We start from the raw sequence: 17645 nt of genomic DNA, 5'->3' as shown, positions 1-17645 counted from the left end.
TCAGCAGTATAGTGGAAGTACTGGGACTAAAACTTAGAGAGTATTAACAAAGGGGAAAGAAGAAAATGAGAAAAAACAAAGAAAAGTAATAAGAAATCCTTGAAAAAACATGAATAGCCTGCATGTTTATTTTTTGAATCCTTATACCTTTTAGACTGTGGACCACAGGTTATTTCCTTATGAATGTTTTCAAAATGCTTCTCAACAATCATAAAATAAAACAGTAAAGACAAATTACCTGATCATATAGCTCAAAAGCTTTATTGAACTCTTTCCCACACATTTTGACTCCCTAGAAAACATGGGAAACATTAGACAGAATATTCCATCAAGAAACCAGAGATTATTGCACTACTGCTATAAAAAGTTAATATCATTCACTTGAAAATTCTACAGATTTCACCTTTAATAAGACAAATGCTATTTAAAATTCATATACCTGAAATTTAAGCAGGAAATTCTCTTGTACTGGTAGCAACCTTTGGGTTAAAAAATTGTGATGTTAGTTTTGTTTTTTTAATTTTAAAGTGACAGTTGATATGAAACTACATTTGCAGAGTTCTTAAACTTACCTCGCCATTTCAGTTAATTCCAACTTTCCATCATTGTTTGAATCAAACAACTTCAGCTGAAAGACAATGTAATGATCATATCTGTTACAGGTAAGTAATCAAGCACTTTATCGTCTGCAAAGTTCTAGAAACTAGCATTTCTGAAATCTTCTGATACAGACACATTTTATACTCTGGCATGTATCTGAAGGTAAATGAAAGAAACTAATCAAATAAGTGGTATAGTAGCTTAAAAATAGAGTGCCCTGGCTCTATGCTTAGAACCCAGAAGATTGGATTAAAGTCTCAACTTGACTACAATTTTTTTTTACTTATTTAACCTTACACAACTCACCTTTTTTTCCTGAACCTCATTTTCCAGTAAAAAAAAGGGGGACTGGATTAGGTCAGAGAGTATACCTTTGTCAGTTTGGTAAAGTTTAAGGATCCTGTCCTGGAATGTTTTGTTCCCTACTTTCATAATTGAAAGAAATGTTAAATTTCATTTAGAGGTTGATGAAAATAATGATGTTGATATTGATAATCACTCCTAGGTTAAAGACCTTTGGAATAGATGCTTGCTAAAGTCCTTTACAGATCTAACCCAAGATTTGTTATATATTTATTATGGAATATGGAGTTCTTTTTGGGGCAGGGGAGAGGGGGAGGAAGATGAGAGGGAAAAGAGGAGAGGTAGATTTGTTCCCCAGGGCTTTCTCAAATAATGGTATATCAGTAAATATTGATTTTCTTTTTCAAGAGGAGTGAGGATAGAAGCAAGAGGAACACTATGAATTGTGAATATATAAAATATAGTTTGGAACACTGTGCAAAAGAGATTACTGAATTTGTTTTTAAGGAAAGTAATTAGGATTGGCTTGAGATAATCAGCTCTGTTACCACATATTGGGGACCCAGGAAAGCGTAAACTACTTGACCTGGGGTATTTTTAAGTGTGGGTCACTAGCACAAATCATCAATAGGCGTTCTACCTCAAAGCAGGAGTCCTAAATCCTTTGTTTGTTTCATGGATCCCTTGGGAATCTAGTTAACATATTGACCCTTTCTGAGAATAATGCTTTTAAATGCATAAAATAAAATACTTAGGATTATAAAGGAAACTAAATGAATTGAAAGTTATCTCTCTCTCTCTCTATATATATATATTTAAAAATTCATGGACCCCCTAGTTAAGAATCCCTCAACTAATATCTGACTTTTAAAAACCCTCCACCCTTTTTTTATACTTCAATTCAATTCAAATTAATTAAATGTCTATTACCCACACTAGTATTCTATGCTCAGTGAATGGGATACAAAAATGAAACCATCCATGCATGGCCACTGCCTGTAAGGAGAGTAAAATCTAGCAGGAGAAGATTAGACTAATTATAATGTACTAAGTAAGAGAATTCTAAACAGATTGCTTGGGAGATATGAGGAAAGGAAGACAAGCTATTGCTGAGGGAATTTGGGAAGGTTTCTTGGAGGAGATTGATCCTGGACTTACACTTAAAAGAAGTGAGGATTTTAACAAGTAGAGATGTGGAGGGAGACCATTTCTGGTCATGAGAAAGTCTTGACAAAGCCATAGAGAAAGGAGAGGGCAAGCTCTCTAATCTGATTTGGTTAGGACAAGTCGATGTGACAATAAGTGAGATGTGAACAGAAAATAAATGTAGGTCATCCCCCAGAATGAATGTCAGACTAACTACTTTTTTTTTCCCTTCAGTTTTTTTTACAGCTCCCTGAAAGATTTCTAATAATGGCCCCAGTCTCCTATGTTGGACAAGTAGACCAGAATTTATTGCCCATAGGGATATATTTCCCAAAATATGCATTTGTTTTAATTAGTTCTTGATTAATTTTGCTTACTGAATCTGAACTGGTTTATGACACTAAATCAGATATGCCAGGCCATTACAGCAGGGAAAAAAAGTTCCCATTTGAATGATTCTTTTTTTTTTTTAAAGGCCAGCTTCAGATTCCACCTGGCACAGAGTTCTTACTTTAAATAGACTTCACTTAAAACTGGAACAAAATGGGAAATTAACAATTTTAGGTACTTGATATTAGCTGGGCTACCCATAGTATAAACTTATTCATCATGACACCAAAAAAGATAATTTTCCATATTTGAATTTGAGTGGGTCAAGTTTAACAAAGGCAGAAAAAGACTTATTTTTTCCCTTTCAGTTCAGTGAGACTCATATTAAGAAACCTACTTTATAAGTAATTTTATGGTGAGATGTTTTAAAATAGGTCATCTCAAATATGGTAAATAGTTCCAATATAATGGAACGAGGCTTGGTGAATTAGAATAATGTGCCTGCTTTAGAGGAGTCATTATTAGGACTAATTGGAGCTGAGTTATGTTTCTCTTGTTGCTTCTCAGGGAAGTAAAAATATGACTTTGCTTATAGCAAATATAATAACATTAAACAATATAAAGGAAACCAATTATATTGAAATGAAGATAAATCTTTCTATTTGAGTTCATTGATACCTTGAAATATTTGGGGGTCTATATACCTCAGGATAAGAACTCTTGCTTTAGTAGCAAAGCTTTCATTTCTTTGCTTTACTTGGAATCATGAGGAAGAAGAGAGTCTTTGAATATCTGGTTGAGTATTGGCAGTTTCATGTCATCAGCTTTGGGTGTGTATCAAATTCACCAAAAACAAACAATATAAGCCTAATGACATTTCACATACTTTTGGATGTAATATTATGGAAGTCCAACTTACCATCAAGTCTGTATATTCGGCTAATTTTGTGTCATCAAAAGTCTTGTTTGCTTTTTCTAGCAAATCCTTTAGAAAATTCTGTTCAGACAAAAGAGAGCCAGGTAAAGGATGCCAGTAATAAATATCTTACATTTCCATCTTTCTGAAAGTTGAAACATGTTGAAGCTACCATGGGATGGGAATGGAAGAACCGAATAGAAGCTGAGGAGGAGGAGGATACTTCATGGCTGAGTTCAGTTCATTCTGGTATTTCAATATAAACTCTCCAAGCTGAATAGAGTTCAAGACTTGCTTTACACTATACCAGGGAAGTTAGCGTGGGATAGTGGGATGAGTATTGCTTTTGGAGTTAGAGGACTTGAATTCAAATCTCACTTTAACACTACCAGTGTGATTTAAAAAAATTACTCTATTATGGCTTAAGTTTCCTTATCTATAAAAGAGAAATGGTTGGACTCTATTTTCTTAGGTCTCTTTCAGCTCCACAGCTATAATGCTATGAGATCTAGAGTAATTAGTATTTTTGTGTTTTCCCATTTTATCTGATTAATTACTTTAATGAAATCAGTATTTTATTTTAATCTTATTTTGAAAGTCTGAAGGGGAAAATCTTTTGAACTATTCCAAGTACTGTTGCCTAGAGAGAAGGCTATAAATATTTGTGCTTCTCTTCTGAAGGGGACACAGGGACAGCTCTGTGCCACAGTCAAATGACCTTTTTTCCTGAGGGAGCAATTATTATTACTTAGGAGGAAGATATAAACAAACACCCCCAGATTTGCCTTTGTTTAACTAATCTGTAGAAGCTGGGAGTGGTAAGGAAGGGTCCCCATGAACTCTCATCGGCTGATTCACAATCGCCTCTGCTTACATATCAGCTTGGACTCACCAGGATAAAGAGAAATTTCACAAGAGATAAAAGTGACACAAACCCTACCTTAGTAGCAGCAGAGCAGAATGTTCAAGAAAGACCATTACACTTGAGATAGTTTTATGCTCAGAGGATATGTGAATCATAGTCAAATAGATATTATATGGGAAAGACAAAGGAACATGATTATTGAATTGGCATTTGGAGTGAGAGTATTTTTTTAAAGTGGGTTATGAAAATTTTAAATTAGTTTGTCATGGTCATGACAAAGCAAGTATTTAAAGAGCTAAGCTTCCATTCCCTTCAATGATGTTTATTTCCAGGATCTTAATTTTATTTCTTAAAAACGAATGACTTAATGACAAATGTTGGTGAATTGTCCATTTACTGTGCAGGCAGATAAGTGTTCCAGTTATGCTATGCATTCCTAGAATTCTTTATTGCCCTCAAAAACTCATTGATTTCATTGGCTAGTTTGATTTTATTCTGTCACAACAGAAAGCCACTTCACCTAGTTTTAGAAGTTTATTCTCATTGTACAATTCCACTTCAGAGATCTAGTGAAGCATGAAAAGCTCAAAGGTGTCTGCTGGAAATAAATTTGTATTTTGCTCAGTGGAGCTTTGGTACAAGATTAATTGGGTTAAGGAGCCTCATCAGAGCTAATATAGTTGTCCCAAGAATAGCTTGGGAGAAAACGGGACTCTGAGATATTTTGCAAAATATAGAGGTAAAGCTCTGGAAATTGTGGAACTTAAAATGAACTTTCTAAAGAGATTTCTGTCTGTTTTTTTTTTAAACACAAGTATTACAGAATCACAGATTCTTAGAGCTGGAAAATGTCTCAATATTCATGTAGTTCAACTAAAGAAGCTCAACCTAGGCAACAAGTGGTTATCTAATCTTTGCTAATAGACCATCAGTTTAGAGGAATCCACCATTTCCTATGACAGGTCATTCAACTCCTGGATATCTCTAACTGTTAGGAAGTTTTTCTCTGATATCAAGTCCAGATTTATCTCTTAGCCACTTCCATATTTTCTATTGAAGTAACTCCTATTTAACATCTTTTTGTAAGGATAAGACTTAACAAGGCAACAGATCTTTAGAATAGTATTAGGTCAGGAATGGGTATGAATTAAGATCTTGTAGTGAACTTGAATATATAGTTTTGGGGCAGTGGAAAGAAAGATAGAAAATGGGAAATTCTATTTCCTTACACCTATGCCTTGTGGCCTTCCAAATTTTTATATGTCACCTTCCTTGGCTTTGAATCCCTTTTCTGTCAAATGAGGGGATCCATTTTTTCAACAATAAAAAGACAACATGATTGAATGGATAAGGCATTGGACCTGGGAGTCAGGGAGAACTGAATTTGAATCTTTCTTCTTATATTTATTTGCTATATGGCCCTCTAAGAGCCCAGTTTCTTTATGTATGAAATGAGGGCGCCAGACCAAGTAGATTCTAAATTCTGAATTCCAAATCTATAATTCTGTAAGTACTTGTCAAGCCTCTACAATATACTGGACTCTGTGACGAATGCTAAAGATATAGCAGTCAAAATACAAAGTCTCATTCCTCATGGAGCTTGTATTCTGTTAGTGGGGATGGAGACATGGAGAATATATACACAAGTTAATATAAAATATATCTTAAAAATATAGATCTTGGGGAGAGGTAGTAGGAAGAAAGACTACAATAGCTAGGAGATTGTTTCTTGAAGATGTATGAGCTAAGTCTTGACATAATCTAGTGCTTCTAGGAGGCTGAGGAGGGACTACATTCCAGGCATGAGATATTTGTACAAAGGCAGAGAGATGGGAGGTGGAGTTCATCTCTAAAGTCCCTTTCAGCTTGAAAAATCTATTCATCTATATAGGGCAGAGAGCATAAAACCTTTCGTTCTTTCATGATTTAAAATGAAAAAAAAAAAGCTTCCTTGGTGCATTTCTAAATAATAAGAAAAGCTCACTATATTATCAGAACTTTTCAGATGCGAAAAAGTCCCTTTCTGTTTTAGATTCCTTTTTTCTTAATTTTATTTTTTAATTTTTAATTAATAAGAATTTGTATTCTCTCCCATATCCCAACTCCAGTCCTGCCCCCTCCCTCACCCAATGAAAAGAAGTAGAAAACCCTTGTAACAAATAAGAAGGGTCAAATCCTCCCAATAGCCATGCTCAGATATGCATGCTTTTTTATGCATTTTGATCCATGACTTCTGTGTTAGAAATTGAGTAGAATAGTTCATCATGAGTTCTCTGGAATTATGGTTGAGCACTGTGTTCATTAGAGTTTTTATGACCCTAAGATTCCTAAACCACAGTGAAGTTAGAAGAAAATATTGGATGATTATACCCCTCTTCCCCCAACAATAGAAATAGGTCACCATTAATATTTCTTGAAGATTTTCTTTCTTTTTCTTATTCAGAAGATAAAGAAAACCTTTGGACACCAAGATGGAGAACTCTTGGTATGCATATAACTATTTAAAAGAACAATTCCATACTTTTCAATTACTACTAAATGATTTCACTCAGTATAACTATAAGATCTGCATTAATAAATTCATTCAAAGGTGCAATTTTCCTAAAGTTTGATCCCAATTTTAGAGATTTTTTGGGGGAGAAGGGGCAGTATTTCCAGAAAAATGTAAGGTATGCAATAACATAAATATGTAGGTTCAAATATAATGCAATTTACAGATATAATGCAATACATGTGACCTAGTGGATCTGTATATATAGTTCAGATGTATTGCTAGTATGTATATTGTACCCATGGCAGACATTCAAATCTTATAGTTCTTAAGTTAGTTTGAGAATGAGAACTCTAAAGACAATAGCTTTTTATTATCGTGGCATTTCAGTTAAGGGAGCAGCAGGCCTCAGGAAGAGACTTTCATTGCTTTTCTCTGGTACTTCTTGCATGTGTGAAAGGACAGGTTAAAAATAAGAGTTCACCATTTTTGTGCCATTAGTCCCTGTGTCAGTCTGGTGAAGCTTATGGACCCTTCTCAGAGTAATGTTTTTAAATGTATAAAATAAAGCATATAGAATTACAAAGGAAGCCAATAGTTTTAAAAAACAAATTCTCAGACCCGAGGTTAGGAACCCTTGGGAAAAAAATGTACCTTGCCCAGCAATAATCCATACAAAGATATCCCCCCCCAATATTATACAAGGATCCTGTCTTCATTCCATAACAAGTCCTTAGCCTTTCAGAATAGTAGTAGAAAGGAAAATGAATTCACATTTTCATTCACCTACCTTTAGTTCCTCAGTTTCTATGAAGCCACTGTGATCAGTGTCATACTTTCTCCATGTCTGAAAACAATTATTCATAACTGTTTTAGTAAAATAATCATAATATTTGACATTTATCTCATGCTTTGGTACAGTGAGGTAGCACAGTGGATAGATATCCTGACCTGAGGTTAGGAAGATCTTAATTCAAATCTATGCGACCTTGGGCAAGTCAACAATCCTATTTGCCTCAGTTTCCTCATCTCTAAAATGATCTGGAGAAGGAAATAGCAAACCACTCAAACTTTTTGTTAAGAAAACCCCAAATGGGATAGCTAGGTGACACAGTGGCTGGAGGACCTGACCTGGAGTCAGGAGGACTTGGTGTTCAAATTTGGTCTTAGACACTGCCTAACTGGGTGAGTCACAGTCACTTAATTCCAATCGCCTATCCCTATACACAGTATTGTATATAACCACATATTATTTATATATATATATACATATATACATATATATATAAAACAATGTGCATAACCAATACACATTATTGATTCTAAGACAGAAGGTATGTTAAAAAAACAGTAGGAATCATAAAAATTGGAAACAATCATAAAATTATGCTTTAAGATTTATAAAATGCTTTCTTTTCATGAGTCATTTTCTTCATTCCTTCAGACAATCAACCACTGGATCAGTGCTACCGAGATCTGGGAGCAACCTTAGAAGTCCAGCCCCTTCATTTTATGGAGGAGGAAATTGAGACTAAGATTAATCAAATTACTTTCCCAAGATCACACAGTTAGTAAATATCTTAAGCAGAAATTTCCTGTATTTAGCATTCTGACATATAGTAGATCCTAAAATATTTATTGATTGTTGATTTTGGCAACTTCCCTTGAAGATGGTACATTTATGGGGCTTTTTCTGCCTCCCAGTACCTGCATGAATTCCTCACAGGACTTCAGCTGCTGACATCTAAAGAGAAGCAGGAAGTTCTCTTCTGTTGGTAATACATGAGCCAACTGTAAAAGACCAAAAAGGAAGTTAATGTTATTTTAAAAAAGTAAAAGTAACATTCTCTCTTGAGTTGCTAGAATATTAACTTGTACCTGTATGACATTGTAAGATTTGTAAAGCATGCTTTTTTGGTGACTAGTAAGGAAGGGCAATGCCAGTATCATTCCTGTTTTACAGATAAGGAAACTTGCCTGGGATACACATAACTAAAATGGTTCAGTCAGTATTGCAACCAAGAGTCCTTTTTTCAAGTCAAATATTCTATCCAATATACTTGATGCCTCTCTTTCTAGAATTAATTTTATTACCCATAAAAGAAGAGATGAAATTTTGTTCATATCTACTTCCTTTCTGGTATGTTGCTCTAGGGATATTATGGGTGCTTGATTTTGCTCATATCATTGTCATTTATTCCAAACCTTTTCTTTTCAACAGTTTAAAAAAAGACTATGCAAAATTTGTTTTTCTGCCTAATACACATACATGTTTCCTCCTTAATTTCTTTTTTTTTTAAACCCTTATCTTCTGTTTTGGAATCAATACTGTATATTGGTTCCAAAGCAGAAGAGTGGTAAGGGCTAGGCAATGGAGGTTAAGTGACTTGCCCAGGGTCACATAGCTGGGAAGTGTCTGAGGCCAGATTTGAACCTAGCATCTCCTGTCTCTGGGCCTGGCTCTCAATCCACCCAGATGCCCCCTCTTCCTTAATTTCTTAAATTATGATGGGGGCGAGGTGAGACAAGAAAGGAGAGATGGAAAGAGAGATAAAAAAGAGACAGAGTGGGAAAAGAAAAACCTTCCACCATGGGATATTTTATTATTAATTATCTTATATACAAAACAATAGGTGCCATCAGAGTGGTTCTATGTTCTTTGTGACAAAAGTGTTATACTGCCAACATCATCTTCTCCCTCCCCAGAACAATGTGGGCCATACACTCATTTCTGACAAGTCAAGTGGCAGAGTGAGACACAATGAAGTAGTTTTCCTTCATATATGACGATGAAAGACCAAAGCCTAAAGATAATGATTACTTTCTTGTTGGACATGGCAAGTGCCAAATGGCACCAGAAAAAGAAAATTTTCATATTTTAATAAGCCAGAAATGACCAATTACCTAGGTCATAGCCGTTTCCAAATTAGTCATAAGTGCATTGCATAGTCATCAGAGCATTGACTTGCAAGAATAAAGACAGAAATATACAATTGGAAGAACAGATACAAATTAAAGGGGGAGGTAGTACTTAAGATTAAAGCAATTTCAACCTAATTTATTTAAAAAATTATTGACAACAAAAATGAGAAATAGATAAAGGAATCGAATTGAAACTATCATCATTTCCTCTATAAATTTAAACAATTTAAATTAATCTCAACAATGAACAAAACATCCTAAACATTGCCTCAGTGATTAAATACTTGGATTCTTTGCCAAGATGTGGCAACACTAGATTATAATATAGATAGAAGACAATGTTAGAAGATTATGAATAGTATCACCTTATGAAACAGTGAGAGGGAAAAACAAATTTACAGAAAAGATGTTGAAAGATCCAGTTAAACAAGCCTTTCCTGAAGGAGATGAAACTAGATTGAAGACAATGAGTATATCAAACATGGGAAGATAAAAAAGATTTATTTAATTAACTCTTTTCTCAATTGATGATGCTGGACTTTAACATCACAATCCCTAACATGTTGCATAAGGAAGTAGAATTGGCATTAAAGATAATAAAAATGAGAAAAATAACTGAAATGATCTAATATGACGTACATAGAGGTGGGTAAAGCTAGGGGGTAACAATTTTGAGGGTGCTGAAATATTAATTCTCAAGTTATTTGAAAAAAGAGAGGACACTAAATACTTAGAAAAAATAATGGTATTCATGAAAAAAAAGGAGACTAAGAATATTAACTCATCCATATGCTGATTTTATTTAGGATAATCAACACACATATTGAGAGTATCCTTTATGAAAGAATACTAAGGAAATAGGCAGGCTTTTGCTTTCTGTAGTTTACCACAACTTATAGTTATACAGTTGACTGAAAGGGGTAAGGAACACAAGATCTCACTGTACTTATGGTTTGTTGATTATCAAAACAAATTTGATTTGGTAGAACAAAACACTGCTTTAAAGCCCCTACAACAAGATGCCTCATGCATATATAAAATTCATATATGAGAAACACTAAAAAAAAACCCTTACTTTCCCCCCTCCCCCTTAGAATTAGTACTAAGTTATCAGTTCCAAGGCAGAAGAGTGGTAAAGGCTGGGCAATTGAGGGTAAGTGACTTGTCCAGGGATACATAACTGGGAAGAGTCTGAGACCATATTTGAACCAAGGACTCCTGTCTCTATGCCTGGCTCTCTATTCACTGGGCCACCTTGTTGCCCCAAGAAAAACATTAAAAAAAACTTATCTTCTGATCACTAATATTAAATGAATCTCCAAACAGAGATGCATGCTTGCTACAGTTATGAAAAATATCCCTGACAATTATTAAGCACTACTATGTTCCAGGAAACATAGTAACCACTAGGAGTACAAAGAAAGACAAAAACATGGTCCCTGACCTAAAGAAATGAACATTCTGATGGGGGAAAAGCAACATGCAAACAACAAAAAACATAAAGATAGTAGATGGAGTTGATGGATGATAAATCCAGAAGGAAGGCACTTGCATATGGTTATCAGAGTCCAAATGTAAGAGAGATTCTTAATAAATAAAAGTTTTTCCAGATACTCTTGTTTGCAGATGACACAAGAAATCCCTCTTCTATGTGGAGCCTGTGTGAGATGATATTGTCTAACACCTCTTTTTTTTTTAACCCTTACCTTCAGTAAGGGTTACCACAGTTATTACCACAGTCAATACTGTGTATTGTCTCCAAGGCAGAAGAGTGGTAAAGGCTAGGCAATGGGGGTTAAGTGACTTGCCCAGGGTCACACAGCTAGGAAATGTCTGAGGCCAGATTTGAACTTAGGATCTCTCATCTCTAGGCCTGGCTCTCAACCCACTGAAGCAACCAGCTGCCCCATGTCAAACATCTCTTAAAGGAGATTAACAATCACTTAAAGGAATTTTGCCTAAATGTCTACATAGGAAGAACCAAGTGGATAAAATCATTTGCCCTGATATTCAGTTGAATGGATAAGACATAGTTCTAGTCCATCATGTATATTGGCCAGACATTGTAGAGAGAAAATTAATTGGATCCAGAAATGAACAGAAGGAAAGTAGATTGAGCTATCTTTGGGAATTTGTTCAGTGCTTATAATAATCTGGAGCTCCCTGAAACAAAAGCTCATCTTTTTGACATCAGAATTCTTCTGATTACAATGGACGACTGCTAGTCTTTCAGCAGTTTTACCCAGAAATGTCTCATTAACAAGACTGTTTCCTGTCTATATTACCTCCTTGGTCATATTGGAGGTGACCCAATTTTATCACCTCAGTATTTGAAAAATTAATTTTGAGTGCTACCCAAAGGGCAATGGAGAGATTCATGGTGGGTAGGAGTAGACTGGAATGTTTTGTTAGTGAATTGTGATGTAGCTGAAATGACATAAAACATGTCATTAGGGATCTGTGTGATTAAAAAAAGAGACAGGCTGATCACGTAGTAACAATGAGAGATAACTAAAAGACATTCCATTGGTATCGATGCCACTTCAGGAGATCTAGAGGAAAGCACTGAGAATGATGGATTATCTCTGAAGGATTTGAGCAAGAACATGGTCAAAAGCAGTACAGGCTGGGAAAGCATGGATGTGTTGTGATTTTTCCCATGGGAAAGAATATCCATATAGATCACAGTCCCATTTAAGTATGGAAAAATGTGAACATGATCCCACTGAATATATTTTTGGCACACTTTCTCACTTTTGTAGTAAGAGTTAATTAAATTAGGAGAAAGAAAGTAGGTATGACAAAAAAATTCCAATGTCCTGAAAGACAAAATGAGGGGAAAGGAGTAGAAGTAGTAGTGTGTGGAGTTAATAAAAATATGAAGAAATGAGTTAAGTCACTAGAAAGAGATGCAAAAGTCAGTTCAGCATTCTCATTTCCTGCTTCCTAGTCTTCCTAGACCTCCTATTAATTCTGGAAAAAAAGGTCAGAATTATTTGCTTGACATATAAAATCATCCACAAACTAATACTACCCTAACTTTTCAGACTCCATTCTTTTCACACATTCTATTGTTATTATAAACCGAACAATCATGTTCTTCCTGTCATCTGCACATTACATGACAAACATACTAAATGTCTTTAAGCCAGGTGATAATCATTTATTATATACTTGCTATGTAATGTGCATTTGAGAATGAATGAGGAAGGTTGGATGGAGCCAGACTATGAAAGACTTTAAATGAGAACTGGGGGGGGGGCAAGGGGTTGTATTTTGCTTTAGAGGTAAAAGGGAAAGTTATTAAATAGGAGAGAAATATGAATAGACCCTTATATTAGGAAAATAATTATGCCAGCTGTGCGGACAATGGATTGGAGTAAAGAAGAGGCCAGATCCTATTTAGAGGTGTTGCAGAAGTCTAAGAAAGAGGTAATGAGAGTTTGAACCAAGGTGATGGCCAAATGACCATTGAAAAGAACAAGGAAGGAAAGGAAAAGGAACCCTTCTCTTCAATAGAGAATGTGGGAGAAACAGCAAGGGAATGCAAGAGAATGCAAATACCTATCAAAATACAAAAGTATTTTAAGACTAGGTTTTGTTTTTTAGCTTGCTTATCATATCATTCATGATAAAACTGTTCTAAAATGGCAAAATAATTTAACAGGATGAAATTCAATATTGGCAGTATTGTTGACAGAAGTGGGCATACTTACTTCTAGTGGAATTGCATACAGGTAGAATTTTTTTGGATAGTAATATGGAAAGCTGAAGTAAAAGTTACAAAAAAATAGTCATAAACCTTTGGCTAACAGTTCCATTTTTGGGCATATACACCAGAAATATAAAGAACAATCTAAAAACTTAAATATTTTTATAGCAGTATTAAACATAATTGCAAAAAGGTTGGAATAACCTAAATATTTGGAAACAAATGGTTAAATGTGTTATGTTGCATGGACACAATGGAGAACTATAATGTAGTTAAAAGTGACAAGTGTGAAAATATAAGGAAATATGGAATGACCTTTATGAAATACTGTGAAGCAAAAATTAAAAAAAAACCAGTGGAATGAAATCCTCAATAATTACATACACAAAGAAGGAAACATAAATTAGAATGAATGAATAAAGAATTCTTATGGGATCTTAGAAGGAGTGACTAATAAATTATAATAACACTTTATATATCATTATAAATTAAATAAAATATAACTATTTAGTAATCAAGTTCAGTATTGAAAATCAGTGTTAAATTTTAATATAAATTCAATTATTTAATTAAAAAAATTTTTATCTGTGTCCATTATGCTGACAAAATAATTTCCTTAAGCATAGATCTGATCAAATGACTCTAAAGTGATTCAGATAGGGACATTCTATGTGAGCAGGGGTTTGTGTGTGTTTTTGTGTGTGTGTATTTATAGGATGGCAGTGAATCTTTTGGGAAGATGGTTGGACCACAGAATCCTTGATAAAGAGGATGTGGGACATTAAAGGAAGTGTTTGACAACTCAGTATGGGTAGATATTAGAGACTGATTAGATTTTCCATACAAAAAGCAACTATAAAAGTTACTTTCAAATTAAGAATTATACAGGTAATTATTTTAATACTTGTATAGTCATAAGTCCATTTTATACCTGCTGGATTACTGAAACACAAACAGAATGTTAAAAAAGAATTGCAGAAGTGTTTCTGTTAGAATATTCAAGTTACAGAATTCTAGAAACATTAATGTAGAACTTGCCATTCACATCTTACAAACAGCTTCTGATCCCTATGTGACACTGGCCCAGAACTGGTTTGAATAAGAACTCACATTTGGATAGCACTATAGAGTTTTTAAAGGTATTTTGATGCTGCGGCTTCTGATTTTCATGAATGTAAATCCTGCTCTTGTGATTTCCTTAATTAATATAATTTGCGGGTTAGTTAATGCGGCAACTCACTTGTCCATTGCAGACTCATGGGCCTAGAACTTGACACAAATGCCTTTCATATTCATTTTCTCCCACTTGCACTGCAAATAAACTTGGATGAATTAAATTATTGATTTTAAATTGTCAATAAGAAATAATACTAAGGCCAACTTAGTTTTTCAACATTAGATAAAAGGACTCTTTTAAATCTTATATAAAACCACTAATTTCTATTTCAGAGCAGCAGAATAGAGCATTAGACTTGGAATTAGGAAGACCTGTGACATTTATTAGCTGAATAATTTTAGGAAAGTTTGATCTTCAATCAATTCCTTAGGACTTTAAGATTTAGTTATCATCTGCCAGCAAGGGGTGGACAAAGTTCCTACCCTGCTGAGATAATAGATGCTTGACCTATTAACTTACTTTATTTCATACCATAATTTGACCTGCTAATGAAAAGAGGCTCTAACTGATTTTCATTTTTAAAGGAATCAGATTTCAGATAAGTCAATACATGACCCAAGGAATAGGAATAATCCTGGTCAGTTTGCTGCCTGTTTGGGGCTACAGTGGCCTATTTTCTGTTCTCCACATGTGACATTCTATTTCAAATGCTCTCTCTCTCCCTTCCTTCCTCCCTCCCTCTCTCCCTCTCTCTCTGTCTCTGTCTCTGTCTCTGTCTCTCTCTCTCTCCCTCCTTCCCTTTTTCTCTCCCTCCCTTCTTCGCTCTCTCTCTCTCTCTCTCTCTCTCTCTCTCTCTCTCTCTCTCTCTCTCTCTCTCTCTCTCTCTCTCTCTCTCTCTCTCTCTCCCTCTCCCTCTCCCTCCCTCCTCTCTCTTTTTCTTTCTGTTCCCCTCTCTACTCCCCCTCCCTCTCTCTGTCTCTCTCTTAAATGATTTGTTCAGAGTAACAGCTAGGAAATATCTGAGGCTAGTTTTGAACCCAGGTCCTCCTGACTCCAGGCCTTGGTGCTCTATCTACTGTGCTGCTTAACTGCTCTTCAAATGCATTTCACAAGCTATTCCCCCATCTCTAGAATGTTCTCCCTCCTCACTTCTATCTCTTATAATTACTCCCTCTCTTGAAGGCTCAGCTCATGTGCTACCTTCTTCATGAGGCCTATCTGGATCCCCTCACTTATTAAGTCTCCTTAAAATGATTTGATATTTTCTTTCTATATATTTTGTGTTCAGTTTATTATGCATGTATTGTTTCTTTCAGTAGATTGCAAATTTGCATTTTAATCTTTATATTCTTAATGCCTGGCACATAGTTGATGTTTGATAAATGTTTAATTGAATTGACTTGACCCTCAATGCTCAAGAACTTCTATGGGCAGACAACTCCCATTTTCATAAAGTTTTCCATTTCATTTTTAAACATAACTGTTGGAAAATCATTCCTTAGATGAAACTTAGATCCTTTCCCCTATATTTTGTCATTGCAGAGAATGTCAGCTCCCTCTTCCAGATGATAGCTCTTCAAACATTTGAAGGCAGTTATTATGCCCCACTAAGGATGATTTTTTACATGTCTCCAACTATGCTTTTGTAATTCTCCAAATATGTATATGCATTATATATATATATATATTTATGAATCTTTAGAACAATGATTTCCAAACTTTTTTGATCATGTTCCCTTAACAGTAAAATACTTTTTTGTGTGCATGCAATTCCTACACACACATATGATGAACATATACTCCTATATATTAATAATTAAATATATTGTAAAACACATAGAAATGAAAATGCATGGGATAAGTATGAAATAATATTTGATTGTAGAGTTGATAGGAGACACTGGAGTTTACTGAGTAGGGGAAAGGTGACATGGTCAGATCTGTGCTTTAGGAAAATCACTTTTGCAGCTGAATGGAGGGTGTATGAGATAAACCTGAGGAAGAGAGACCAATGAGTAGGGTATTACAATCCCAATTCTCTCAGGTGAGAGGTGATGAAGCCCTATACTAGGATGGTGACTATGTAAGTGGGAAGAAAGAGAAAATAGAGACACTGTAGAGTTGAAATGTCAAGACTTGTCCTCTGAAGTATGGAAGGAAAATGAGGAGTTTAGAATAATGTCCAAGTTAAAGAACACTGTTGACTAGAAGAATGTTGTTATACTTAACAGAAATAGGGGGTTTCAGAAAAGGAGTTGGTTTGAAGGCAAAGGTAACAAATCCTATTTTGGACATGCTGAATTTATTTGTGTATGAGACAATCTGTTTGAAGTGTCTAAAAGGCAGTTTGTGAGATTGGACAGAGCTCAGGACAGAACTTAAGGATCCTAGATCTGGTAATTATTTGTACAAGGATAATAATACTTCCCCCTTCCTGAGAACTGATTAAGTCATCAAGTGAGAAAGCATTACCAAAAAGTCCTAAAAAACCTGTGGGGAGTCCACAGTTATAAGGCATGATCATCTAGCAAAGAAGAATGAGAAGGGATGGTCAGATAGGAAGAAGGAAAATCAAGTGTGTCATGACAATACATAATAAAGAGAAATCATTTAGGTGGTCACTGGTAGAAAGGTCAAGAAAAATGAACATGGAGAAGAGAAAATCAGTTTTGGCAATTACTAGATAATTTGAAGAGAATAGCTTCAGTTAAATGAGGAGTAAAAGTTAAAGGAAGAAGTTGAGAACATGGAAGACAGGAAAGATAGCGATACCCTCTGCAAAAATGGGAAGTTTAGAAGAGGGTTGGAATTTAGGGAAAGATAATATAGTTTTGATATAATGCAACACATCCACAATTGCTCATCCTATGCTACTCATTTTCACCAAAACCTCTGAGAGTTTTTGGGGTATATGCATGTGTGCATATGCATGTGTATATGTGTGTGTAAGTGCATGCTTTTGGGGAGGGCTTGCTCACTGGCTCCTTCCAGGCAAAAAGCCTGGTACTATGGAAATCTAGTGGATATAGAATGTGGATGCTGTGGGGCATGGGTAGTGGAAACTTGCTTGAACAGCTGCTGCAGATTCCAAGTCAGGTTAGTATAAGATGACTTTAAGGGGCGTATGCCTAATATAGCTTTGGAAGGTCAGCTTTGGGAGAAGGCAAAGTGGATAAATATTGAAGGAGCCATATCATTAAGTTAAAGAGAAATCCCTGCTTGGACAAAAGGAGAGAAGGTGGG

The 17645-nt window shown here is 35.1% G+C and overlaps 1 protein-coding gene across 1 annotated transcript in view; it reads right to left on the bottom strand.

The window, feature by feature from the left end:
• The window catches only part of CALB1 (calbindin 1), a 36151-nt gene that overhangs the window by 2869 nt on the left and 15637 nt on the right, over positions 1–17645 (bottom strand). Inside the window, exons 4-9 of the mRNA XM_001368589.5 lie at positions 8359–8442; positions 7442–7498; positions 3299–3376; positions 573–628; positions 440–479; positions 239–292 (exon numbers count right to left, since the gene is read on the bottom strand). Of these exons, the coding sequence (XP_001368626.1) occupies positions 239–292; positions 440–479; positions 573–628; positions 3299–3376; positions 7442–7498; positions 8359–8442 (369 nt within the window). The remainder of the gene's footprint in view (positions 1–238; positions 293–439; positions 480–572; positions 629–3298; positions 3377–7441; positions 7499–8358; positions 8443–17645) is intronic.

This window comes from Monodelphis domestica, chromosome 3 (genome assembly GCF_027887165.1).
Source record: "Monodelphis domestica isolate mMonDom1 chromosome 3, mMonDom1.pri, whole genome shotgun sequence".
Lineage (NCBI taxonomy): Eukaryota > Metazoa > Chordata > Mammalia > Didelphimorphia > Didelphidae > Monodelphis > Monodelphis domestica.
Note: the sequence above shows the minus strand (reverse complement) of the source record. Positions and strands in the feature narration are given on the sequence as shown.